Genomic DNA, 27929 nt, shown 5'->3' with positions numbered 1-27929 from the left:
GTCTAGGGCCCTGAACAGGATGACCTTAACCCTCGATGTCGAATCGCAGAGCGGGGGGGATGGGTGGGTTGGTGAGGAATCTAACTAACTAATGTTTCTTACAGATACATCGTTACCGAAGGTAAGTAACTTGTTCATCTGAAAGAAACACGTTAGTTAGATTCCTCACCTTAGAATAGATACCCCAGCAATACCAACCCCGTTGGAGGGTCTGCGAACCAAGATCACACCAGAAAGTCCTGGAGAACAGAACGGCCAAAGAAGCCATCTCTCCGGACTTGGCTGTCCAGGCAATAGTGCTTGGCGAACGTGTGCAGTGAGGCCCACGCCGCCGCCTGACAGATGTCCTGTAAGGGAACTCCCCATCCTAGGGCAGTAGTCGCCGCCGTGGCCCGGGTGGAATGGGCTCTCAGCCCAACAGGAGGGTCCTTTTTCGCCAAGGAGTAACAAACTTTTATACACAAGACGACCCACCGTGACATGGTCCGTTTGTGTACGGCTCTCCCCTTCTTAGCACCTACGTATCCAACAAAAAGTTGGTCGTCCAAATAAAAGGACAGCGCACGTTTGGGGTCCAGACGGTGGAGCCTCTCTTCCTCTTTCGAAGGATGCGGAGGCGGAAAGAAGGTGGGCAAAGTGACCGATTGCCCGATGTGAAAGGGGGTCACCACTTTCGGAAGAAAAGAAGGACGAGTCCGGAGGACAACCTTGTCCGGATGAACAGAAAGAAAGGGAGGATTAGATGACAGAGCCTGGAGCTCACTCACCCGTCTAGCCGAGGTGATAGCTACCAGGAAAGCAGTCTTAAGAGTCAGAAGACAAAGTGGACAATTGTGAAGGGGCTGAAAGGGAGCGCACATCAGAAAGGTCAAGACAAGATTCAAATCCCACTGAGGCATTACGAAGGGGACAGGAGGAAACATGTGAGTAATGCCTTTAAGAAAACGCGAAAAAACAGGGGACTTGAAAAGAGAAGGCTGATCAGGAAGCCGTAAGAAAGCAGAGATTGCAGAAAGATAACCTTTCAAGGTGCCCAGAGCAGAGCCCTGCTGGGCCAAAGAAATAAGAAAGAGGAGAACCTCAGAAAAAGGGGCGGAAAGGGGATCCACCGCCTTTGCTGTGCACCCTGTCAGAAAAAGGGGCGGAAAGGGGATCCACAGCCTTTGCTGTGCACCATGCCACAAATTTGTTCCACCTGCAGGCGTATACCGATTTTGTGGAGGGACGCCTGGCTGCCAGAATCACATCACAGACTTCAGGAGGCAAGTCAAATGGCATCAACTGTCGCCGCTCAATCTCCACGCATGGAGGTGGAGACTGGACAAGTTCGGGTGGAGGACCGTCCCCATCTGCTGCGACAGAAGGTCCTTCTGAAGAGGCAGTCGTATCGGAGGATCGATTGACATACTGAGTAGCTCGGGATACCAGTACCTTCGTGCCCAATCCGGAGCCACTAAGATGACTTGGGCCCGGTCGCGCCTGATATTCTTCAGCACTCTGGGCAGAAGTGGTATAGGCGGAAAGGCGTACAACAGACCGCAACTCCACTCGCGGCGAAAAGCGTCTCCGAGCGAGTGCCGCCTTGGACATTCCAACGCGCAGAACTGCTGACAGTACGAGTTCTCTTCGGTGGCGAATAGATCGAACCAAGGCTCTCCCCACTGCAGAAAGAGACCTTGCGCCACGTCCGAGTTCAGACGCCATTCGTGATCCATCATGCACCGGCGGCTGAGTTCGTCTGCTCTGGCGTTCAGAGAGCCCGCCAGATGTTGAACCACCAGGGTGATGCCCTGGTGTTCCAGCCATGTCCAGAGGCGCAGAGCCTCCTTACAAAGGGTCCACGACCCCACCCCGCCCTGTTTGTTGCAATACCACATGGCGGTGGTGTTGTCCGTGAACACCTGCACGACACTTCCCAGGACAGAGGGAAGGAAGGCTTTCAGTGCAAGCCAAATCGCTCTCAGCTCCAACAAGTTGATATGGAGTTGAGACTCCGCCAGAGGCCTCTGATCTCCGCCTCTCCCATATGGCCCCCCCATCCCAGGAGGGACGCGTCCGTCACTACTACGTGCTCCGGTTGGGGTAGGGAGAGGCATCTGCCCCTGACCCAATCGCGATCCGTGAGCCACCACTGCAACTGTTTCACAGTTCCCTCCGAGATCAAGACATGGTCGGACAGGTTGCCTCAATGCTGGGCCCACTGAAACTTCAGGTCCCACTGCAGAGCCTGCATTCACCACCTGGCGTAATGCACCAACAGGATGCAGGAGGCCATCAGACCCAGAAGCCGCAGCACCAACCTGACTGAAATCCGGGATAGAGGCCGGAAGATGGGAATCAGAGCCTGAATATCCCGGACCCGCTGTTCCGAGGATAGGCACGGAACTACGCTGAATCGAGAACCGCTCCGATGAAGAGGAGCATCTGGGAGGGTCTCAGGTGTGACTTCGGCACGTTGATGGAGAACCCCAGCAAATGCAGGAGGTCGGCCGTAGTCTGGAGGTGGGAGACGACTTGCTGGGGCGAGCCCGCCTTCAACAGCCAGTCGTCGAGATAGGGGAAGACTGGAACCCCCGATCTGCGCAGATGAGCTGCGACCACCGCCATCACTTTCGTGAACACCCGAGGGGCACAGGTGAGGCTGAAGGGGAGCACTGTGAACTGAAAGTGCTCCTGACCCACCGTGAACCGCAGGTAACGCCGGTGGGCCGGCAGGACGGGGATGTGAAAATAGGCATCCTGCAAGTCCAACGCTACCATCCAGTCTCCAGGGTCGAGGGCAGCCAGAACCTGAGCTAAAGTTAGCATCTTGAACTGTTCCTTCCGGAGGAAGGCGTTGACGCTCCTGAGGTCCAAGATAGGGCGTAGGCCCCCTTTGCCCTTCTTGGGAACCAGAAAGTAGTGGGAGTAGCAACCACGGCCTACTTCTGGACCAGGAACGCGCTCGACGGCCTCTTTGGCCAAGAGGGCCGTAACTTCCTCCCGCAGAAGATTCAAGTGATCCTCCGATATACGGTGGCATGGCTGGAGGGGTCGTCTCGAAGGGGAGGGAGTAGCCCCTTCGGACGATTTGCAGCACCCACTTCTCCGAAGTGATGGATCGCCAGTGGAGCAGGTGATGGCGAACTCTGCCGCCCACTGGCGTGGAATGGCCCTGAAAGCTCAGACTAGGGGGGCTTTGAGGCGGATGCTGCCGGGGTGGATGTGGACTGACCGGCACGTTGTCCTCCAGTACCGCCACGGCGGAATCCACGTCCAGGTTGGGTCTGCGGCCGGTGGCTAGGCGGACGTGAGGAGGCGCCCCTTCCTTGGCCACGAAAGGGGCGAAAGGCGGAAGTTTGCGGACGTGGGGCCGAGAGACCCAAGGACCTGGCCATAGCCCGGGAGTCCTTAAAACGAGCCAGCGCACTATCCGCCTTCTCACCAAAAAGGCGAGTGCCATCAAAGGGCATATCCATGAGGGAACTCTGGACATCCCCCGAAAAAGACGAGGACCGCAGCGAGGCGTGGTGCCGGAGTGCCACCGTGGTGGAAATCGCCCTACCCAGCGAGTCCGTGGTGTCTAGTCCACACCGTATGGCATGTCGTGCTGCATCTCGCCCGTCAGCAAGTGCCTGGGAGAGACGAGTCCGGGCCTCCTCCGGACACAGGGGCAGCACGTCCTCCACCGTATCCCACAGAGAGTGGGAGAAACGGACCAAGAGGCAAGCGGTGTTCAAAGACCGCAGGCCCAAACTCAGGGAAGAGAACAGCTTCTTTCCGAACTGTTCCTGCCTCTTGGATTCCCGATCCGGAGGGGCGGACGGGAAGGAGGATTGGGAAGTGGAGGCCTGGATAACCAGACTGTCGGGGGTGGGGTGTTGGGACAGGAAACTGGGGTCGCCCGGAGCAGGGCGGTGGTGCCGGGCCACGTTCCGATCCACGGGAGGAACTATGGAGGGCTTGGACCAAGTGCCCTGCAGAACGTCTATGAGGGCCTCATTGAACTGCAGCAGAGGCTCTGTGGAGCTTGCTGACGGTTGAAGCACCTCTGTGAGGACGTTAGTCCTCACGGCCACAGCAGGCAGCTCGAGCCCCAGGGCTACGGCCGCCTTGCGCAGCACCACTGAAAAAGCTGCACCTTCCTCCGAGGCCACAGTCGGAGGAGAGATGAAACCAGCGTCCGCGGAAGTGTCCAGACCACTGGCATCCCCCAGTTCGTCTGCCCAGTCCTGTGAAAGTTGGCCCTGTATGGCCATAGGGTCCTCAGACCCCTCGCAGTCGCCCCCGTCATCCGATTCCTGATAAACAGGAGGAATGATCGGAGCCGGGCGGTAGATGAAACGCTCGTCCATCGGCGTCGGGTGCTAAACCGGGGAACGGCGTCGTCCGGAGACAGCGCCGGGGGCGGAACCGGTGTCGGCGCCGGCGGAGGAGGCGTCGTGAGGTCGACCGGCGCCGGCAGAGATCCAGGCCTGGATCCCTCAGGGACCTGCGGCGTCGGGACTGAAGTCGTCGCCGGGGCCAGAGCCGCCGGCACGCGAGGTCGCCCAGTCGAGCCCGCGGGTCCCGAAGGCGCGCCGGCAGAGCCAGGCCCCTCATGGCCGAGAGGAAGGCACTGACATCCGCCGGAGTCGCATCAGTCCCAGGGACCGGCGGGTATGGTGACGGACGCGGCTCCTGCGGCTCTAACGGAGCCGCGGGGGTGAGACCACCCTGACCCTCGGCCGAGTCGTGCAACCGGCGAGGGGAGTCCGAAGAGCGGTGTCGCTTCTTGGACTTCTTAGATCGCTTCGACTTACCCGAAGACTTCAAGCCCGACGAGCGATGATGGTGACTGCGGCTCCGCGACCGGTTCTTGGACCTCCTCCTGGACCAGGACCGTGAGCGGCACAGAGCCGAATGCCGAAGCTCGAGAAGCTTACGGGACCGCTCCCGCCTAGCCTTCGAGGTCAAGGCCTGACAATCGGGGCACGACCCCAGGCAGTAAAGGCACCGGCGATGGTGGTCCGTCACCGACATCAGTCGATGACAGGAGTCACAGGCTTTAAACTCAGGCATCCTACTGGCACCAGAGTCGAGTCGACAGAAGACCAAAAAGAGTCAAAAAAGTTTAGTCAAAAATTGACTAAGGGGTAAGCTCTTCCCGGATCGGCGCTGTCTGGCACGGAAAAAAGAAGAACTGACGTCAGCGTGCGAGGGCGGCGTCTAAGTACTCCGACGCCGTCATTCCGGCGCACGACGCCAACGACGGACGCGGGGCCGCAGACGCCTAGCGACGCGCAAGGGGTATTGCTACAAAAATCTTTCCGGATCCAGCCTGACGCCTGGGGATATTCTAAGGTGAGGAATCTAACTAACGTGTTTCTTTCAGATATTCTTTCACACAATATTTCCATGTGACGATATTTCAAACTGATTACTTCTATTTGACGATATTTTTATTCTGATATTTTTTCCTGACACCGTTACTGGGTGATCCGGGAGAGAATAGCATATTCCTATTGACCACGACAATTGGCAAACTAATCTAGCAACTGCTACTGCCAGTCAGACTAGAATAAGCAAATGTCTGGAAACAACAATTTACTCCTCCCAAAAATATGTGGTGGAGTAAGATTTGAATATATATGTAATAAAAAAGTTGTCCACAATCCTGCATGATGGATACACAAATTTAAGTCCATCTGGCTGCCGTTCAAAACTTGCATCAAGAGGGATCACTTGGGGTAGGTGGATTTGGCCACGAATTCGGAGTGGACACAAAAAGTATGATGTCATCTTCACCGAGTAATGCCTCAGATACAAAGGGACAATAACAGAAATTCTGAAATTCATAGTCCACTAATATATAACAAACTATATGTGTTGTCGATTGCATTTTCTTGCGGGGCATAATGTGACTGACAAAAGCAGAATATGTCATCTTCACTGTTTTTCCTGCAAGAGTGATTGAAATGTTATTAATAAAATGGTTACAAAAGATGACACACTGTAAAAAATTTAAGACATGAAAACATAACCCAGGGACATGCTTTAGGAGTCACTTAGTACAAGGAAAGCAAGTTTCGACCCACAAAGAAGCATGGGAAAAAATGAACTGGCATAGGTGTGCAGATGCACAGAGGAATGGTGAGTACCATATGACATATGTGGTAAATGACAAACACTCCTTGTGGTATTTTCTAGTTCAGGCTCTAGGCAGTGTCATAGCCTTAGGTTCCGAATGCAAGCGAGCTAGGGCATAGGAAATAACTAAAGGAAAAAAGTTAACAGTCTTTTATTCTAATTATGAAAAAACTGCTGTCCATCCATTCAGTACTAATGCAGAAAAGTAAATACACCTTCAGCACACATAACTGATGTAACTTGATTTCACATATGCTCAATTCTGCAGGTCTTATTCAGGGCTAATTTTATTTATTTATATATATCCAAAATAGGGACAGGGCACTGCTAGGGGTCCCCAAAGCCACTTTCTCACAGGCTTTCCATGTCAGAATGCCAGGCATGGAAAGTCTGTCCGAAACCGATTTCATAATCTCGATGGCAGAAACTCCGACTGTTAGGAATTATGTGATGTTTCCAACTGGCCTATTGGTTTGGACTCCGACCGCTGTCATTGAAATACGGCGGTCGGAGTTCACACCAAGGATCTCGATCGGTAAGCCTTCAATGAGCGGTCAGAGGCTTACCGACCAACATCCAAATCTGGCCCAAAATATATTTCCAGCTCATAGAAGAGTGTTAATTGATGCTGTTTTGGGGAAATATTAGTGATATTTTCCCCTCGGTGTCCGAGGGCACATGTTGCAAAGGCTAATACTTTATGATTGGTATAGATGCATTTCATCAACTAAAGTGATAACACTGCTTATGACATTACCCCTGTTGCTGTTTGAGGTCTGAAGCACTCAAACTTTTCCCATGTCTATACTTGTATGGTCTCTGTAGCCTTAGGCGTAGTACTGTGACACTTTAGTAGTTGTCTAGCTGTACTATTAATAATCTGAGATTATAAAATGTGCATTTCTTTTAATTTATCCTTGGTGCCCCTATGAACCAGATTAGTAATAATAATATATGACTCCAAATCTACTCACTTTGGCCAGCATGGAAAAATCTAAGAAAGTGAACAAAGGAATGAAGAAAGATAAACATTTAGAAAAATGGCAGCCCCCGTATATTGCAAATCAAGTTTGTTTTGAGTAGTATTATCGAAACTGTGCTGAGACATTAACTTTTTCACGAGCATATGTGTGGGGGGATAAAGAGACAGGATATTTCTTGGATGCCCATTCCTAACGGGCAACATTTTTATCAATTTATCTGAATTTTCTGCTGTAAAATGCACTGCTTTGCGCCATTTTTTCTATATTTTCTTAAGGTGCCATTATCCTGAGAAGCACCCTGGAAGCTGCCTTGTTTACATCTCACTTCTCTTGCTTTGTGCAATTTGTGTGCGATTTCTTAGATCCCACCACTTTTAAGGCTCACAAGCCACCACTGATGCATTGTGAGAGCTCCATAGATGTCTCATTAATAGACAAGGTCTATTTCAGGTCACATTAGAAATGCAATTACTAGAGCTCTGAAAATCCTTCAGTACTTTTAAATCAGTGCACTGAACAGTACAATATACAAGAGAATTGTTAACACAACATGGATGTCTCAGTATTACAAATGGCTGTGCATGCTGCAGGTTAGTATAACAGTACATTCCAGTTGGGAATTGTTTATTAGATAGCCGCCAATTTCTCTGTAACACAATGCTTTAGCCTACTACACACCAAGGCTTTTGTATGAGGTGCACAACCAGTGCTTAATTTGTAAATAAATTAAGTGCCAGGCTCCCTGCCAGGGCTATCTAATGTCGGGGGTGTTGAATGTCAAGAATGCATGGTCTTGATTCCACCTCAAGCTTCTTTTATCCACCAGACACTTCCTGTGCTTTCTCTTACAGATTCTTATTCATCCCTGTTTTCTCCCTCTGTCATGGTTTTCCTTCCTTCTCTTTCTCCTTTTCCTGATTAGTGTTTTTCTCTCTTTTACTCTGGGTCAAAGTCTAAGGAGGAAAAAGAATTGCAGGTGCCCAAAAAGGAGAGCCGGTAGACCCCACCAGCAACCACAGGCTTAAATTAATAACTGAACACAACCTTTTTCCCCACACATACGCACAATTCACTGCTATGGAGAAACAGTGCACCTAGAACTATAAGCAAATCTGAGATGTAGGAACAGATAATTAGTTCTTCCCTAGGAACTACTTATAAACCCTGTTTAGCCAAAGAACTGGGAACCTGTGCTATAAAATGCACTTGTTGGTCACTATGCTTTTTGATGGGGAGAGAACACTGTTACTGCCCCAAAAGAATAAGTTACTTACCTTCGGTAACGATATATCTGTAAGAAACATTAGTTAGTAATAGATTACTTACCTTAGAATTACCCCCAGGCGTCAGACTGGATCCAGAAAGCTTTTTCGTCAGCAGTACCTCTGCGCGTTAGAAGGTGGCATCGGTTGGCTTCCCGTCCGTCGTTGGCGTCGTGGTTGCCGGGATGATGTCGCGGCAGCTACTTAGACGCCGCCCTTGCACGCGGACGTCAGTACTGTAGACGACTTTCTTCGCCAGAAACGTAGAACCATGCAAGACACTGACCACTGGCGCACAAAACTAGGGCCCTGAAGGGATGTACTTAACCCAAGAAATCAGTTCGCAGAACGAGGAGGATGGGTGGGGCAGTAAGGATTCTATAACTAACTAATGTTTCTTACAGATATATTATTGCCGAAGGTAAGTAACTTGTTCATCTGAAAGAAACACGTTAGTTATAGATTCCTTACTTTACAATAGATACCCCAGCACTACCAACCCCGGAGATGGGTCTGTGAACCAAGATCACACCAGAAAATCCTGGAGAAAAGAACAGCCAAAGAAGCCATCCCTCCGGACTCGACTGTCAAGGCAGTAGTGTTTGGTAAATGTGTGCAGCGAAGCCCATGTAGCTGCCTGACAGATCTCATTGAGAGGCACTCGACGCCCCAAAGCATTTGTTGCTGCAGTCGCCCTGGTAGAATGGGAGCGCAGCCCCACTGGAGGCTCCTTCTTTGCCAAAGAATAGCAGGCTTTGATACACAGAACGACCAATTCGGGAGATAGTCTGCTTGTGTACGGCCCGACCTTTCCTGGCGCCCACATACCCGACAAAGAGCTGGTCATCCACCCGGAACTGTTTGGTGCGATCCAAATAAAAAGAACGCACACATTTTCGGTCCAGACGGTGGAGCCTCTCTTCCTCCTTCAAAGGATGCGGAGGCGGAAAGAAGGCGGGCAAAGTGATGGTCTGCCCAATGTGAAAGGCAGTGACGACGTCAGGCAGGAAGGATGGATGAGAACTGAGGACAACTTTGTCCAGATGCAGAGATAGAAAAGGAGGCTTAGAAGAGAGCGCCTGGAGCTCACTCACCCGTTTGGCAGAGGTGATGGCCACCAGGAACGCAGTTTTGAGAGTTAAGAGCCTCAGAGGACAGTTGTGAAGCGGCTCAAAGGGAGCACACATTACATAAGTTAAAACCAGGTTCAAGTCCCACTGAGGCATAATGAAAGGAATATGAGGAAAGAGATGAGTTATGCCTTTCAAGAAGCGATTTGCCATCGGGGACTTGAAAAGGGAAGCCTGATCTGGAAGCCAAAGGAAGGCAGAGATGACCGAGAGTTAGCCCTTGATAGTGCCCAGAGCAGAGCCCTGCTGGACCAAGGAAAGAAGGAACAAAAGAACCTCAGAAAAAGGGGCAGAGAGGGGATCCACAGCCTTAGCTGTGCACCATGCCACAAATTTGTTCCACCAACAGGCGTATACCGTGTTAGTGGAGGGACACCTGGCTGGCAGAATTACATCGCAGTCTTCGGAAAACAGGTCGAATAACATCAACTGCCGCTGCTTAATCTCCATGCACGGAGGTGGAGGCTGGCCGGATTCGGGTAGAGAATCGTCACCTGTTGCTGCAACAGAAGATCCTCCCGAAGGGGCAGAAGGGTCGGAGGATCGATGGCCATGTTGAGTACCTCGGGATACCATACTCTCAGTGCCCAGTCCGGAGCCACAAGAATGACTTGGGCCCGGTCGCGCCTGATCTTCCTCAGCAATCTGGGCAGAAGTTGTAGAGGCGGAAAGGCGTACAACAGACTGCAACTCCACTCGCGATGAAAAGCGTTGCCTAGCGAGTGCCGTCTTGGAAATTCCATGCGCAGAATTGCTGACATTGAGTGTTCTCTTTGGTGGTGAATAGACCTAACCAAGGCTCTCCCCACTGCCAAAAGAGACCTTGCACCACCTTCAAGTGAAGACGCCATTCGTGATCCATCATGCACCTGCGGCTGAGTTCGTCGGCCCTGGCATTTAGTGAACCAGCCAGGTGTTGAACCACCAAGGATATGACCTGATGTTCCAGCCATCTCCAGAGGTGGAGGGCCTCCTGACATAGGGCCCACGACCCCACCTCGCCCTGTTTGTTGCAGAACCACATGGCGGTGGTGTTGTCTGTGAACACCTGCACTACTCTTCCCTGGACAGAGGGAAGGAATTCTTTGAGTGCAAGACGAATCGGCCGAATCTCCAAAAGGTTGATGTGGAGCCCAGACTCCGCTGGAGACCAGAGGCCTCTGATCTCCGCCTCTCCCATGTGGCCGCCCCATCCCACAAGGGATGAGCCGTCACCGCTGTTTATTCTGGTTGGGGAAGGGAGAGGGATCTGCTGTTGACCCACTCCTGGTTCTTGAGCCACAAGTGCAATTGCTGTGCAGTGCCCTCTGAGATCTGGATGCAATCGGACAGATTCCCCTTCTGCTGCGCCCACTGGAACTTCAGGTCCCACTGCACAGCCCGCATACGCCACCTGGCATGATCGACTAGCAGAATGCAGGAGGCCATGATGCCTAGCAGCCTCAGGGTCAATCTGACCGAAACCTGGGCTAGAGGCTGAATGATCGAATCATAGCCTGAATATCCCGGACTCGCTGTTCGGGAGGATAGACACGAAACCATGTCCGTTCTGATGAAGAAGGGCTTCTGAGAGGGAATCAGGTGTGACTTCAGCACATTGATGGAGAACCCCAGAGAATGCAGGAGGTCGGCAGTAGTCTAGAGGTGGGAGACAACTGCCTGGGGCGAGCCCGCCTTCAACAGCCAGTCGTCGACATAGGGGAAGACTGAAACCCCTGATCTGCGCAGATGAGCCATCACTTTTGTGAACACCCAAGGGGCGCTGGTAAGGCCAAAGGGGAGCACGGTGAACTGAAAATGCTTGTGGCCTACCGTGAACCAGAGGTAACGCCAATGGGCCGGCAGGACGGGGATGTGAAAATAAGCGTCCTGCAAGTCCAACGCTACCATCCAGTCTTCCGGGTCGAGGGCAGACAAGACCTGAGCAAGTGTCAACATCTTGAACTTCTCCTTCCGGAGGAAGCGGTTGACATTCCTGAGATGCAAGATAGGACGCAGGCCCTTGTCCTTCTTGGGGACCAGAAAGTAGTGGGAATAACAACCACGACCTACTTCTGGGATAGGAATGCGCTCGATGGCTCCCTTGGCCAAGAGAGCCGTAACTTTCTGCTGGAGAAGGGCCAGGTGATCCTCCGACATGCGGTGGTATTGTGGTGGCATGGCTGAAGGGGTAGCCTCGAAGGGGAGGGAGTAGCCCCTTCGGACTATTTGCAAAACCCACCTGTCCGACGTGATGGCGCGCTGGTGGGGGAGGTGATGGCGAATCCTGCCACCCACTGGCATTTGATGGGCCTCAAATGTCGGACTAGGAAGATTTGGAGGCTGCTGCAGAGGGGGGTTGGTGGACTGGCCAGCCGCTGGCCTCCGGAAACCACATCGGTTGTTCCCACGTCCCCGGCCACGCAAAGATTGGGCAACTTGCTGGGGCCTGTGGCTCTGGGCGGGATGTAGTGGGGCAACCCTTCCGTAGCCACGAAAGGGGCGAAAAGCAGACTGCACATAGCGGGTGGAGAGGCCCAAGGACTTGGCCGTAGCCTGTGAGTCCTTGAAACGCTCTAGAACGTTGTCTGCTTTGTCGCCAAAAAGGCAACGGCCATCAAAGGGCATGTCCATCAAGGTGTTCTGGACATCCCCTGAAAAGCCATTCAATCTCATCCAGGCATAGCCACTAAGTGCTAATGACAGAGAAATGGTCCTGCCCAGGGAGTCGGCGGTCTCCAGCCCACAACGGATGGTAAACTTTGCCGCATCCCTCCTGGCGGCGACAGCCTGGGAGAGCACTGCCTGGGCCTCTTCCGGACACTGAGGCAGCACCAGCATAACCGTATCCCACACCGAGTGGGAATAATGGCCCAAGAGACATGCAGTGTTGACCGGCCGAAGTCCTAAGCTGGCGGAAGGATACATTTTCTTTCCCAGATGCTCCAGCTTCTTGGATTCCCTTTCCGGTGGAGCGGTAGGGAACACGCTCTTGGAAGTGGAGGTTTGGACTACCAAGCTCTCTGGGGTGAGGTGTTGGGAGAGGAAAGTGAGGTCGCCCAGAGCCGAGCAGTGGCGTCAGGCAATCATCCTGTCTACGGGAGCCCCCATGTTGGGCCTGGACCACGTGCCCAAAAGGACATCGGTGAGGGCCTCATTAAACTGCAGCAAGGGCTACGAAGAGCTCGCAGCCGGTTGAAGCACCTCTGTCAGGAGGTTAGTCCTGACCGCCACCATAGGAAGCTCGAGGTTGAGAGCCTCGGCCGCCCTTCGCAACACCACTGCATATGACACTCCCTCCTCCGTAGCCACGGTAGGAGGAGACAACATGCCAAGGTCAGGGGAGGTGTCGAGATCACTGGCATCCCCAAGTTCCTCTTTCCAGCCCTGTTCATCCAACTGGTCGGTCAGATGGTCACCTGACCCCTCCCAGTCCTCTTCCTCATTCTCTGGGTGCCATTCTGGTCAAAAAAGGACCCCAGGAGTGAACAGGGGCACAAAAACCCCACTTGGCGCCGGATCTGGCATCGGGTCCATGTCGGGATGGAGGCTGGGGTCGGCGTCAAACGAGTTAGTGGTGCCGGAGGAAGTGGCACCGGTGGAGGCATAATCAGGTCAATCGGCGCCGATCTGGATCCAGCCTTGGATCCTTGGGGTCCTGCGGCGCGGGGCCGGAGCCGTCGGCAGAGAAGGCCTAGGCCCCCAACCGCGTCCGAGGACCTGAAGGCGCACCTGTGGGTTTGGGCTGGCCAAAGATGGCATGCATCGCCTCGTAGAACATATGAAGCTGGGCGGGAGTAACTCCGGGTCCCGGGAAGGGGGGGGAACGCGGAGTCGACTCTTCGGGCTCCGCGCGCGGGAGGGGCACCACCCACATCCCTCATCGGATCTGCTGACCGACAAAAAGTCGAAGAGCGACGATGCTTCTTCGACTTCTTATGCTTCGACTTACCCGACCCGGAGTGTGAAGACTTCTAAGATTTGGACGAATGGTGGTGGCTTCGCGACCGGTCCCTTGACCTCCTTCGCGACCGGTCCCTTGACCTCCTTCGCGACCGGGACCTCGAACAGCACGGAGTCGACTGCCGGTGCTCAAGCAGCTTTCGGGACAGCTCCCGTAAAGCCTTCGATGCCATTGACCGGCAGTTGGAGACTGACTTGGGGTCGTGGTCGCGCTCCAGGCAAAAGAGGCACACATGGTGCAGATCAGTCACCGACATCATCCGATGACAGGAACCGCAAAGATTGAAGCCGGGCATCCCTCGTGCACCAGGAGTCAAAGACTCGAAAAAGAAGTAGACAAAAGTCGAGAAAAAAAGTCAGTCAAAAAGTGACTGGAGGTACCGCTCTTCCCGGATCTGCGCTGGCTGGCGCGGAAAAAGAAAGAACTGACGTCAGCGCATGAGGGCGGCTTCTAAGTAGCTGCCGGGACGTCATCACGACGGCAACAACCGACGCAGAGCCAACCGACGCCACCTTTCGACGAGCAGAGGTACTGCTGACAAAAAAGCTTTCCGGATTAAGTCTGATGCCTGTGGGTAATTCTAAGGTGAGGAATCTATAACTAATGTGTTTCTTTCAGATACCCTATGTTGAGCTTCTGCCCATTCACTACGGGGTGTTATAGCGTGGGGCAGAAATAACATTTTCTGGAAGAGCTGCATTCAGAACTTTCCTTAATATAACAGACTTTATCATTTTTCTTGAACAAGAGGTTAGGATAACCTTGACCAGTAGAGATGCTCATTATCATGGCTGCTCTAGAGCTTATTTACCACAACACATAAAATGGGAAATGATAAAAATGTATTCCATCATGTGTGTTGGGAAGCCTGGATTACATTGAGTCAATAAGAGTTATTAATCGAAAAAAACACAGCAGATGGTAAGTGGCCCTTTTGTATGAAGGAATCCTTTCGTAGCTGGGTAAGATCATTTGAAACTTTGCTTGAAAATGTCCTTCTCCTGAGAATAGACAGGTGCACTCCAAAACCATACCAAGCTCAGACCTACTATTGCCCACACAACCCACCGTGGATTTGCAGGCCTGGGTCCTAATTAGAGGCCTGACTGAGTGGGCTTTTTACATTTATGGATAGATCATAGGTACTGCAGAAAGGGGAAATAGAGAGAACTGTGATCACGCTGATGCAGGGCAGTAGACCATTTCATGTTTGTGAAAATGCATGTCCTTGATGCCAGGTGTCAGTTTAAGTTAAGTCTGTGGAGAGAACGCACACTAAAAAGAAAAATACACAAGATTTCACAAATTATAAAACTAAAATATCCTTAATCAAGAATACAAACAGAAAGAGGAAAACTGCTATGGAAACGTCAGTGTAAATTCAAAGTAGAACATAGGTTCAAATACAATCTCAATCAATGAAAGATCAGTTCAGAATTTCTTTTAAAGTGAATAACTCTGATGGGAAAAAAGGACTTTTTAGAAAGATAGGTAGTTTATTTAGAGGCCCACATACTTATCTCCTGTTATAGTAAATGTGAATCCATCATATTCTTTCCCTTGATCTTTGAGGCTGGGAACCTTTGTGTTCACTGTGAACCCATCTCTTGTTTTGCTGTTAAACTGCTTTCAAAATGCAAGATAGGAAGTATTATAAATGCATGATATGAGAAACATTAAAGTCTTAAATATACAACACTAATTAATGTCAGATTACCCCAAGAGGTGTTTATTCATATCAGGGGGTTATCCACATTCTCCCAAAATCATTTGCAAAGTACTTCTTAATCAAGAAACGAACAGGTGTCTTTTGTGAAGTTATTTTTTTCCATTAGCTTTCATTTATAAAGGTTAACTTAACATAATCCAATAAGTTACTTACCTTCAGTAATGCCTTATCTGGTAGAGACAGGATCTAGCCGCAGATTCCTTAACTTAGAGTACTCCCCAGGTGCCAGACTGGATTCTTAATTTTTTTACAGCAGTACCTTTGTGCGTTGGCAGGGGTCGTCGAGCGACTCTGTATCAACGGCGTCCACCATATGTGACATCGACTGATAAGCCCTCCCCTGAAGTGCTGACCAAAAACACGAAGCCACTATAGAAACTGCTTATGGAAACAGTGTACAAAAAAAGAGACATCTTTGAGTCAAACAATTAAGAAGTTCCAATGAAAGGATGCCAAGAAAGGGATCTTGGAGGCAACAAGACAAGCAGTTTCTTGAGAGGGGAGGATGTTTGAGTCAGTAAGGAATCTGCAGCTAGATCCTGTCTCTACCAGAAAGGCATTACCGAAGGTAAGTAACTTATTCATCTGATAGAGACATCTAGCAGCAGATTTCTTACCTCAGAATAGATACCCAAGCAATACCATCCCCGGAGGAGGGTCTGAAAACTGATCCCATGAAAGATTCCTGAATAGAACTAGCAAATCCATAATTGGATAGAGTGACCAGGCTGTCTTATAAACATAGGTGAGGAAATGGATACGCGCCATCAGAAGTACAGTTGGAAGCTCATAGGGAGCTAAAGTCTGCAAGACAGTGAAAAGCATGTGAAAACAATTGCCCCCAGGAGAGGGATAAGAATTGGTGGAGGGAACACTTAATAGAAACAATAATACTATGTAACCTTGCCAAAGGTATTCAAACCAGGACTAGACGAGGCTAAGGACAACAACCCACAACAATGAGTTAGAACTCCAGCTCTGTGTCGTGGAACCTAGAAAGTGAGCTAACTGTATCCTGCGAAACACAGAGAAAAAGGGAATCTCAAAGCATATCCAGGATGGAGAGAGAAAACCAATCAATGCTGCAACAAAGGCATTGCGAGAAGAGCAGCAACAACAACGTTTGGTAGAGACCACTCTCGGTCGGAGAAAATCATCATAGGGAGAAGGTAACCAACCAGAACGATGAAACATGGAAACCCAGAGAAAAAACTAAAAAGAAATGCAGAGGCAACGGCCAAGTTAAGGTCATACTAGAGCACCAAAAAAGACGTAGGTACAAAAGCAGATAAGTACGCCCTGTGTGAAGAAGTTTAGCGAAACCATCCTAGCAACATATACCCGTATATGCATACATTCATACATATACATATAGATATATATGTATACATATTCGCACAAGTATATTAGTAATACACCAAAACTATAGCCTCCATGACAGGGGAGTGAACCACGGTCTCCCGCGACAAGCTAGGATGCTGATCACTGTTGGAATGAGGAACACTTATAGAGGAGAGGTATCCATCAACAAATACATATAATCACACACACATACATTGGCAATTGTAGGAAGGTGGAATCTGACTATATGGTTGCCCCCAACTTTTTGCCTGGTATTTGGATGGTTTTTGACTAGTCTGGCTGGGATCCTGCTATCCAGGACCCCAGCCTATCTGCTTCCTCCCTAAAACTGATGTGAGTACCCTAGGTACATTCCAATTGGATACTGAGGACACCCTATCAGCCCCTTGTAGATGGTACCCTAGGTACCCAGGGCATGGGTCCCTCAGAGGCCTACCAGGGGCTGCAGCACTTATTGTGCCACCCCTGGGACAGCCATACAAACGGACACCACCAGACCACTACTGTAGTCTGGGTAAGGTGGTGCTTGCACTCCTTACAGGGATATAGGTATCCTGTATCCCACTTAATACAACACACATATCCTCATAGGTCACCCCTAAAGCAGGCCTTGCTAATCCTACAAGATAGGGTGCTGAGATATGTGTGAGGGGGGACCCCTACCTGAGTAGGGCCCCTCTGCAACCTTCGTAAAATCATTGCTGGGTTGTTTGTAGTGTAGCCATACCATATACTCTTAACCGCATTATAAGTATATCACGATAGCGTGATAACTTGAGAATGGCTACACAGAACCATATCGTGTTTGGTGTCAAACATGTAGGAATCATACCCCCAATCCAGCCATGGGACTGAGGGCATGATTCCCCCCTGCTAGAGGGGCGATATGGGAAAAGTGGCAGAATTTAGACACCAATTTAAAAGTGCCCACGTAGTACAAAATGGATGCTACCAGCCACCCACACGACTCTGGCTACCTGTTGCTGGGCAGAACTCCAGCCACGGCAGCTGGACAATAGGGATCCTGTTGCAGGGAGGTGTTCCCACCTCCCCAGACAGACTATGTGGATTGGAACTGGGTGGGTGCACCATAGGATGCCTTTTAGAGTTGCACGTAGGTTTCCCCAGTGCCTACATTCTGCATACACCGCCTGGAACCGGTTCAGGGGCCTTCTGTCCCCTGCCCAGGCGGGAAACACACAAAGGGGAGAGGGTGTAGCCACCCTTTTCCCGCCTGACCTCTCATTGGTGGGCTCTGATCTGGACACTCCCCTAATCTTTGGATAAAGGTGAATACTGGATTCCCAGAGCCTCAGATTATTCTTGAACTTCACAGACTTGAACTTCGACTTGCTGCCGCACAGCTGACTGAAGAGATCTCCCTTGGGTTAAAGGAGTTACCCCCCTGCTTGGCAGGCACCTGAAACACTGCAAGTGACCCGGTTGGAACCTCGCTGCTCCCACGGACATCGACGACTCTTTCCTACCTTGAGGTGGGTTTCCAAGCATCCCAGAGGCCAGTGAGTGTGCACAGCAAAGCTCAGCACCGTGGACCCCGTGGGTGCCGAGATCCCCAATACCCCAGGACACCGGCCACCTCTTGCGCAGCACCCGACCCCGACGAGTGGGGAAGTTGTGCTTTGGCCCATTATTGAGCCAACCTCTCAGCATCATCTGTGCCAAAGATCGACGCCCTAGCCCGCTCCGGCGACCCGTGGTGGCATCTTTACGCACGCCAAATTGCTGCCTCCCGCGGTCCATTGTCTGTCGACTTGTGGGCCCTAGTGGAAGTCAATCTTCGATTCCAAGAGTTCCCCTGGTTGCTCCAGGCCTGCTCTTCAGTCTCCTCGCTGGAGACCTCGCTCAGACCTCGTGGGTCTGCACCAGTAGCAGTTTTGTGTTTCTTGCGTGGGTTGCGGTTGCCAAGGCTTAGTGGATCCAATCCGGACACTAACACCGCAGCGACCCTCAACCTTCATGGGACAGTCGCCCTCCCGAAGCTGGCCTTCCTTGACGCCTCCTGGACCCCGTGGCTGATGATCCAAGCTACACCTCTTCCACCTGGAAGCACCAGACATTGAAGGGCTCCTTCTCTTGAGCCCCCTGGTCACTGTGCCGTGACCCAGACTCTGTCCCCTCTGCTTTCAGGTCCTTCTCTACAAGATCTACATTTCCATTCTTCACGACAAAGACGACGCTTCTGGCTAGCAGCAGTTCTTCACGTTTTGCCATTGAAAATCAGCCCGCGACCCGACATCGAAAACGACCTATGCACCCGGCTTCCCTGGGGCAAGTAACAGTGGTACCTCGGTACTCTCGTGGGTGTGGGCTCTTCAAGAGCTTAACTCTAAATTATTGAACTTGAACTCCTGCTAGAAGTGTTTTTAAACTTGTAAAATTCAACCGCGACATTCTCCATAGGCTTTAATAGAGATCCCGACAATAGCTTTAGCCACTGCACGCGTCTCCCGTGAGTCCCCTTCCTCACTACCTTGGGTGGTTTCACAAGGGGCCAGCGACCCTAAATGCCCTAAGCCTTGTCTGTAGAATTGTCGTGGTTTTTATACCACTTTTTTGATATATGGTTTGGTCCCCCCCTGGGGCCCTGTGATTCCAGTGCTATTTATTGTAACTATCAATGCTTGTTTGAATTGTATCTTCACCTCTAGCCTCATAAAGAGACTAGTGGGGTTATTCCTAGAATAAATACATATATTTTATATATATACCTGTGTGGACTACTCTTTCATTTGGTTATTCAAGAGGTTATCTATGGTAAAACAGTAAGCTTAACACTCCTTCAAGACTTAGCCTGCTCTCCACAGCTACCACTAGGATAGCTTCTTTAAAGGTTGTCTTTAACCTACCACCATAAGAGTCGAATTGGACTGGTACAAGGTGTCCCCTATAACTAGAGGACAGCATATGCCAGGCCAACTTCTCACAGCAATAGACTGGAGTTGAGACAACAACAGAGTGAAAATCATAGATAGATATAAGAACCAAGCTGGAAAACCAGCAACATGTTACCATACAAGAGGAGAGGGAGTGGAGGGCACCACACACCCCAGAAAATAATGGCACTCGTCCCTGAAACAGAGCTACTGACTGACAAAGCTACCATCAGGTGGACGACAGAATATCAAAAGAAAACAGCAGGCATGAAAACCTTGCTAGGAAGGGAATGAAGACCACCACCGAGGTCCATAAAAACATATAGTTGAAATAAAGGCCAACACACAGAACGCCTCAACCGATGACTAATTTCAAATACAATAGACCGAGATAGCAGGCAGAACAAGACATGACTGAAGCATCAATTCAAATATGGAGTACATAGGCGAGTATAGACCAAGACCCATGAAATGGAAAGACCAAAACAAGCATTGAAAATGCAATAGGTCTCGCCCTCGTTTAAGTTAAAGCAATTGTGTTTGTAATTAGGTGGCTTTTTAGCTTTGCTTTTATTAGTGTCTTTCAAACTTTCATGTACATAACATGCATATGTATGCATACATGTATATGTATGCATGCATTTATATTTGTATTTATATAGATATGCAGATGTATATATGTTTATGTATGTATGTATATATATATATATATACACATACATATATCTAAATGCATTTGCGTACATATACATATATATGTGTGCGTGTAGAGAGGCAGAGGTAGAGAGGCAGAGAGAAAAGAGTAGTAGAGAGAGAGGCAGAGAGGTAGCACGAGAGGAAGCGTGAGCGGTAGAGAGTGAGTAGTAGAGAGTGAGTAGTAGAGAGTAGAGCGTGATTAGTAGAGAGTAGAGAGTGAGTAGTAGAGAGTGGGTAGTAGAGAGTGGGTAGTAGAGAGTGAGTAGAAGAGAGTAGTAGAGAGTGAGTAGTAGAGAAGTTGATTAGTAGAGAGCGAGTAGAGAGTAGTAGAGTGAGTAGTAGAGAGCGAGTAGAGAGTGAGTAGTAAAGAGTGAGTAGTAGAGAGTGAGTAGTAGAGAGTGTAGTAGAGAGTAAGTAGTAGAGAGTGAGTAGAGAGTGAGTAGTAGAGAATAGTAGAGAGTTAGAGAGTGAGCAGTAGAGAGTGAGCAGTAGAGAGTAGTAGAAAAGGAGTAGAGTAGAGAGTGAGTAGTAGAGAGTGAGCAGTAGAGAATGAGTAGAGAGTAGAGTAGTAGAGAGTGAGTATTAGAGAGTAGTAGAGAGTGAGTAGTAGAGAGTAGTAGCGAGTGAGTAGTAGAGTAGTAGAGTGTAGTAGAGTGTAGTAGAGAGTAGTAGAGAGTGAGTAGTAGAGAGTGAGTAAAAAAGAGTGAGTAGTAGAGAGAGTAGTAGAGTGAGTAGTAGTGAGTAGAGTGACAGTGTCTCACCCACACAGTGTCACACACATAGTGTCACACACACACACACACAGTCACACACCCACAGTCTCTCACACACACACAGTCACACACACACAGTTTGTTGCAGACCTGTTGTTGTAACACAGGTTTTTCCCTATAACTGTGGCGGAGTGAAATAATTGCGTTGTCTATGCATCATTAGTTTATCCAGCACAAAATATTTCCGCATTATATTACAGATGTGACTTTAATGTATCTGGCCACAAGATTAATTTATGGATTTAAAAAACCTTATTTCCGCTCGCACATTCTTGTATTGACCCTGGTTTTGAGTTGCCTGCATAAGCAGAGGTCAGAAATAAGCCAGCGTTCTTTTATTGGCTATATTCTTGCAACTCGGTCAATCAAATGCATGTCTTGTTGCTTACTTCTATCACCTATTAGGTTTTTAGGGAAATGCAATAACCATTGAGCATAAACACTGACATCCTCTGCTCTGCCAAGATGTGCGTTTGCTATAGTGAGCAATGTACTCCCTCCCATTCAAGACTGTGTCTGCACAGAAGAGCAATGTGTGGCAGAAACAACACCAAAATGTTGATTGTGTAAAACAGGGCTCTTTGACAGGTCAATGTTTTCCACAGAGAAAAGTACAGGGCTTTTTACAGCTTTGAATTGTAACAGTCATGGCTATAGACTGCATCACTTTCACTTTTTAATTTATCAGCACCCTCTACCTGTTCGAAGGTAATAACCTTGGCATAAGCATAGTGTCAGCCAGTGAGACATTTAGGGGGCATTGAGAGTTTGTTGAAATTGATTTAGCACCCCGAGTCCCCGCCCTCGTACTTCAACTCCCTCATTGAGAGGAGAGGGAAGCTCCCGCCTCAAGGAGCTGGGGCGAAGGTCAGAAGGTCTCCTTCCGTAAGGACGGGCCTTCTTATGAATATTTTTCCTGCCCCGGGCCACCATACGAGGCCAAAAAAATCATCAGTTCGCCTTATACGGAATGAGAAAAGTCAGTACAGGTCGGGGTCAATGGATTTTTTTTGTATTTTAGACATCAATCAGTGTTTTGGAGGGTTTGTTTCTTAAATTTAAAAACAATGCCCACGGAAGCCACCTCATGGACGCCAGCAGACGTTAATGAAAGTGCTCCAATCACGTTGGCAGAAGCCGGTAGCGAACATGTTCCTTGTCAGGCCACGAAGCATCGCTTGATTAGGCGTTTGGTAAGACTGGCCTCCACGCATGGGTAATCTGGCAGGTTGGTCGCCATGAGATCACGGACTCACAGAATGAAGACAAAGCCTGCGGAGATGCAACTCAAAACAATGCGCCTTCCCAACCATAAAATGTGCTGTCCTATGCAAAGGGCTGAGCTGTGCTGTCAGTGGGGGGCGGGGGTGAAGTAAAATCAGTGGTGCAGTAGCCATTCCAATTACAGCAATAACTCACTAAAGATACCATTTACGTTTTCTTACAGTGGACCAGTTAGGTGAAGGTGCCACTAGCAAAAAAATGATTCCAAGGCACAAAGTGTTCTGACCCAAAACAGTTTCTGCTGCTACCAAGGAAGTCACCTTGGCTTAAGGGGACAAACTCTGTGCCTATTTGTCTCTGCTCATGCCACGTGCTGGAATTACTTCATCACATATAGGTAATAGAAATCACCCACAAAGTGGGAGTCCAACACCAGCACCCACATAACAATTGCCACGATTTAAAGGGAATTTACATTATTTACTGATCAGCGCATTACAGATCGATTTTACCATACACAAGTTAAACACAATTACTTTTGTAGCATGGTACATGAAAGATTAATAAAGCTGTTTTATTTTATATTGCCAAAGCTCATTTGAAAGGACAGTTTTTGCAGTAAATAAACGTCAAGGGTCAAACACCGAAACTGTGTATTTTATATGTCTGGGCACTCGCCCGCAAAACGGGTCTCTTTAGGAAACGTGATATGTGATGTTAATAACGTGTGGATCGTATTTATGTTGCAGAGTGAATAATTAAAATTATAAACTGGCTGAAAGCTTGACAACAAAGTGAACAAAACCTTTAAGAACAGTTCTGTAAATTATCACAAGATGCGCCATAGGTATTCGGACATGCAGTATTGTCCCTATTGGAGTCATATTGCGTGTTATGAAAACTATGATTAACTGATGTCGATTTACCAAATCCTTATTATGATGAGAAGTCTATTGTCCAAAGTCTTCACTAATTTAGCATCAAGTGCTTCAATTCTCAGGAATACGCACGCACCGTGAAGCCGTTGTAGCTAAACCTAAAATCGGTTTCTTCATTTAACGCCAGGCTCGTGGAAACTTCCTAATATGTAAGGGGAAGGGTGGGGGGCAGGGGGGGACTGCCAGAGTACAGGCGATAAACGAGGTCTTTTAAAATAGGTAAGTGCCGGGAGGGATGCTCATATGAGGTTTGTCCAGCGCTTTAAATACCGATCCGATGGTTTATAGAGAAAGAGAAACGCAAAGGCTGCACCGCTGAGGCAGCAAATGTCGCATCTGATCTTATGTTCAAGTCAAACTACCTTGTTCTTAAGAAATTCATTCTGAAATCACTGGAACCTCCGCGTTCAACCCTCCACCTAGTCCGAGAAGACACAAATATTGAGCATGTGGAAGCATAAAAGTGCGAATCCTAGCATGTCCGTTGTGTGTGAAGCCGCCCTGCAGTGCGCTTGCTGTGCCATGTCAGACGGGTCCCGAGGCAGTGGCTGTGTCCAGGGCTGCTCCACACACGCTGCACTGCACAGTCCTGCCACAGCCTCTGTGACGTGCGACAGAGTATCAGGTCATGCTGGGGAGCTCTAAAACACAAGACTGGACTTCGGTACAATGGCTCTCCTATGAATCTCAGAAGGATAAAGTGCAGCGTGAACTCCACCACGCTCAGGATACACAAACACCTTTGTAGCAGATGCCTAACCCACTGAACTATCTCATGCAGTCTATTTTGAAGCGCCTGACGCTGAGCAAAACAAGCGGCTGTGAAAGTAATCGCGGTAAACATCAAAGCGGCCGTGCGGCCGCGAAAGTGAAAGTAATAGTGGTCAAGCGCGGCGCGCGCGCCCGCGCACATGCACTGTAGCTCTAGGCTCGCCTGGTAGCACTTTTTGGAGCCCTCTCAATAAGTCTCGCCAGACCAGCGCATGCGCTGGGTCAGGCGAGACCTAAACAATGGATGGTTGAGCGTACAAGCGTAACAAAAATGGAGGCTAGTAATGAATGTCTCTACAGGAGACAGGATCCATGCATAGCAAAACATTCAGCATACCACGACTGAAAAGGAGAAAAGACCTACAACTTCAAAAGGAAGAGCGGGAGAGAAAGAGAAAAAATCCTTCAAGAAGAAGTAATCTTCAAAAATAAGGTGGAAGTGGTATAACAAACCTTTTAAGGTGAGAATCTTTACCACATCCTATGAGGAGGACGAATAACCTTCAGGAAAAGGATGCTAAGCAAGACCCAAACCCCCTTGGAACAATTTTCAGAAGAGGAGAACCGGGACACATGTTCCAGAAAGAAAACTGAAGATGAAAATCAGCCACAACGCCAAAAAAAGAAGTTGAGATGGCGATATCTGAAGAACAACCATACAGTAAGTATCTGTTGTGGCTCTGAGCTGAACTAGTAAACAAATAATGTTACGAATAATAACATCCTCACCAGGGAAGAAGCAAAATAAAGGCAGCAAGATCGGTGGCACAGGACCAAGGTAACCACTGTTGCCAATACATCACTGAGCTATAGCCTAACAAGGAACCTGAAAGATCATTGGCAGGAGCCTTCCTGCCAATGCATAAGTAAGGGCAGAACAATAACAAGTGCCAACGCACAAATAAGGTCCTAAGTGGGAACACTTTCTTAGGCCAGAGCGAAAAATCTATCCCAGCCAAGCATCGTGGCACTCGTTCCAATGCTTTCACCAAGGGAAGAAGGATGCCAATAACGAGAAATGGTCAAGGAGATGAGAGATAACTCTTATGATTGTTGGGGGTTATATTGCGCCAGTGCAAGGCGAAACGCACAAGCACTAAAATTTCAGACGCAGAAAAACTGAAGTCCCTATAAGGGGCACTAAGGGGTACTAAGTGCGAGAAACAGATCCCAAAATGCCTATAAGACATACAGAAGATGGTCCCTGTAGATGGAAACAAGGGAACAGGCGAACAAGGCAACTGTGCACCCGCACAATGCAAGCAAAATACCCTCTATAGAATAGGAACTGGGGTGGAAAACTAGCTTTAGGAAGAAGCCTGAAAGAACCGACGAACATAGGTCCACAAAATAATAAACGTCCCAGATAAAGGAAACCATAATGGGTCTGACAGTATAAGAAGAATAAAAGTACCTGCAGAAGGCAGGAACACCTCACTGGGTGTCACCCTACACAAAAAGGGTGGGGGGATTGAAAAGAAAAGTCAATGGGCTCGGCACGGGAATGGCTCAACTCATCTCTGACAAGCCTGAAGTACTGATCTTTGGGAAGAATACCTCTGCATGGGACCACAGCTGGTGGCTGGGAGAACTCAGACCAAACACTCACATCGATCGACCATGCTTGCAACCTCAGCATCATTCTCACTGCCAATGGACCATGAAGAAACAAGTCAACACAGTCGCCCCCTCCTGCTTCCACACACTGCGCATGCGCCTCAGAATATTCAGATAGATCCCACCCAACTGCAGAAAGACCATCACACAGACCCTAGTCAGCAGCCACCTCAACTACGGCAACACCCTCTATGCCAGATCTCCATTCAGCTCCTCAAAAGACTCCAGATCATACACAACGCAGCAGTCAGACTCATCCTGGACCTCCAAAACAAAGCCACATCGCGCACCCACCTGAGAGACCTCCACTGGCTCTCCATCCAGAAGAAAGGACAGTTCAAGATCCTCACGCACATCTACAAAGCCCTCCATGACCTAGGACCTGCCTACCTAAACCATAGACTGAACATCCATCAACCCACTCGCCCTCACACTCGCCCTCCCACATCCGTCGCAGCAGCAGTGGTGGCCGCTCCTTCTCCTACATCGCTGCCATGACCTGAAACGACCTTCCCTTCTAGCTTCGCACAGCCCCCTCGCTGGCTGACTTCAGAAAGAGACTCAAGACTTGGCTCTGGAGATACAGCGCCCAGATACCCCTAGGTGTGACAGTTGCACTTAATAACTGCTGTTTGATTGCCATGTGAATTGAAAAGGGGCTCCCTCATGCATACCTAGTACGAGAGAACTAGGGAAGCAGACTGATGGTTAAAAGTCTGCTTCACCCCGTCTATCTCGGAATCGCCGTCAAGCAGAAACGGCTTGTGCGAACAGATGGGTGCTATCAAAAGGCATATCCATTAAGGCCGGCTTGAACAGCCTCCAAAAAACCAGAGGTTCGTAGTCAGGCGCAATGAGGTAACGCCACAACCCACTGAATTAGTGATATCCATACCACAACAAATTATCAATTTAGCTGCTTGTTGTCCATCTCGGAGTAACTGGGCAAGTTTGTCCCAGGTCACCCAGAACCGAAGGCAGCAGGAGGGACAATGACTCCCACAATACATGGGAAAAGCGTCTGAGAACGCAAGATGTGTTGATGGATCGTAGTGCAACTGGTGGATGAGAAAGCATGCCTGCCACAAGTGTCTAGTATCCTGGAATCTCTGTCATGAGGCATGTTTAGAAGAGAGTTGGAATTGTGGGAGACCTAAGCGGCCTCTACCACAAAACTGTGAGGAGTAAGGTGCCGGAGGAGACAGGCTGGATCAGCAGAGAGAGGACGGTGTCTGTGCGAAACAGAGCGATCCACAGGTGGTCCTGTATTTGGTTTAGCCCAAGCCCATAACAAAATGTAAATTAGAGCATCACTGTAAGAAAGCACCCGCTCCACGCCTGATTGGCCCTGATGGAGGACACCCATCAGGCGATAAATAGTCATTTCCACAGAAGGAAGTGTCAAATCCAAAATGACAAAAACACGCCACAGCGTATCAGCCAAGGCTCTTCAATGGAGACACAACGCACAGATACCCCTAGGGATGACAGTGTTGCACTTTACAAATGTTGTTTGATGCATTGATATGCGAGTCAAAAAGGGACTTCCCCTATACATACTTAATACGAGTGAACTAGGGAAACAGACAGTAGAGTTACGAGTCTGCTGCATCCCAACTATCTCGGAATCGCCGTAAAGCAGAGTCGCCATGTACGCCGAACATAGGGGGTGCCATAAAAAGGCATATAAATTAAGGTGGCTTGAACAGCCTCTGAAAAACCAGAGGTGCGTAGCCAGGTGCGGCAATGTACCGCCACAGAAGAGGCCATTGCCCGACCCACTGATTCACTGGTATCTATATCACAACTAATTATCATTTTATCCGCTTGTTGCCCATCGGAGAGTAATTGGGCAAGTTTGTCCAGGATCATCTTGAACCAAAGTAAGCAGGCGAGGCATTGACTCCCACAATGCATGGGAAAAGCATCCGAGAAAGTAAGACGAGCTACTGGATTGTTGTGCAGAACTGGTGGAGGAAAAAATAAGTCTGCCGTAAGTGTCTAGTCTCACTGGAATCTCTGTCATGAGGCATGTTTGGAAGAGAGCTGAAATTGTGGGAAGCCGAAGCGGCCTGTACCACAAAACTGTGATGAGTACCGTGCCGGAGAAGACAGGCCGGATCATTGGAGTCAGGACGGTTTCTAAGTGAAATAGACTGATCTACAGGGGCTCCTGTATCAGGTTTAGCCCAAGCCCCTAACATAATGTCAAATAAAGCACCACTATAAGGGAGTACTCGCTCCACCCCTGATTGGCCCTGATGGAGGACCCCTATCGGGGGATCAGTAGTCATTTCCACAGACAGAATTGCCAAATCCAAAACTACAAAAACGTGCCGCAGTGTATCAGCCAAGGTGGAGCTCGCCTCCAAGATAAGGCTTCCCAGACCCAGGGAAGACTCTAAGCCACAAGCTTCTCCCAGCTCAGTCAGCCAACTTTCCAGCATGGGAGACTGGACAGTGCAGACATGGGGTGCACAACCCCAACTCTTCTCAATC

The 27929-nt window shown here is 49.4% G+C and overlaps 1 protein-coding gene across 5 annotated transcripts in view; it reads right to left on the bottom strand.

The window, feature by feature from the left end:
• Nucleotides 1–27929, bottom strand: part of TTC13 (tetratricopeptide repeat domain 13) — a 1316170-nt gene that overhangs the window by 420839 nt on the left and 867402 nt on the right. For 3 of the 5 annotated variants that reach the window (XM_085612046.1, XM_085612049.1, XM_085612044.1), the window contains exon 18: nt 14943–15052. In XM_085612046.1, the coding sequence (XP_085468172.1) occupies nt 14943–15052 (110 nt within the window). The remainder of the gene's footprint in view (nt 1–14942; nt 15053–27929) is intronic. The other 2 variants (XM_085612047.1, XM_085612045.1) reach the window with 1 other exon arrangement.

The sequence above is a fragment of the Triturus cristatus genome, chromosome 6, assembly GCF_964204655.1.
Source record: "Triturus cristatus chromosome 6, aTriCri1.1, whole genome shotgun sequence".
Classification (NCBI taxonomy): domain Eukaryota; kingdom Metazoa; phylum Chordata; class Amphibia; order Caudata; family Salamandridae; genus Triturus; species Triturus cristatus.
Note: the sequence above shows the minus strand (reverse complement) of the source record. Positions and strands in the feature narration are given on the sequence as shown.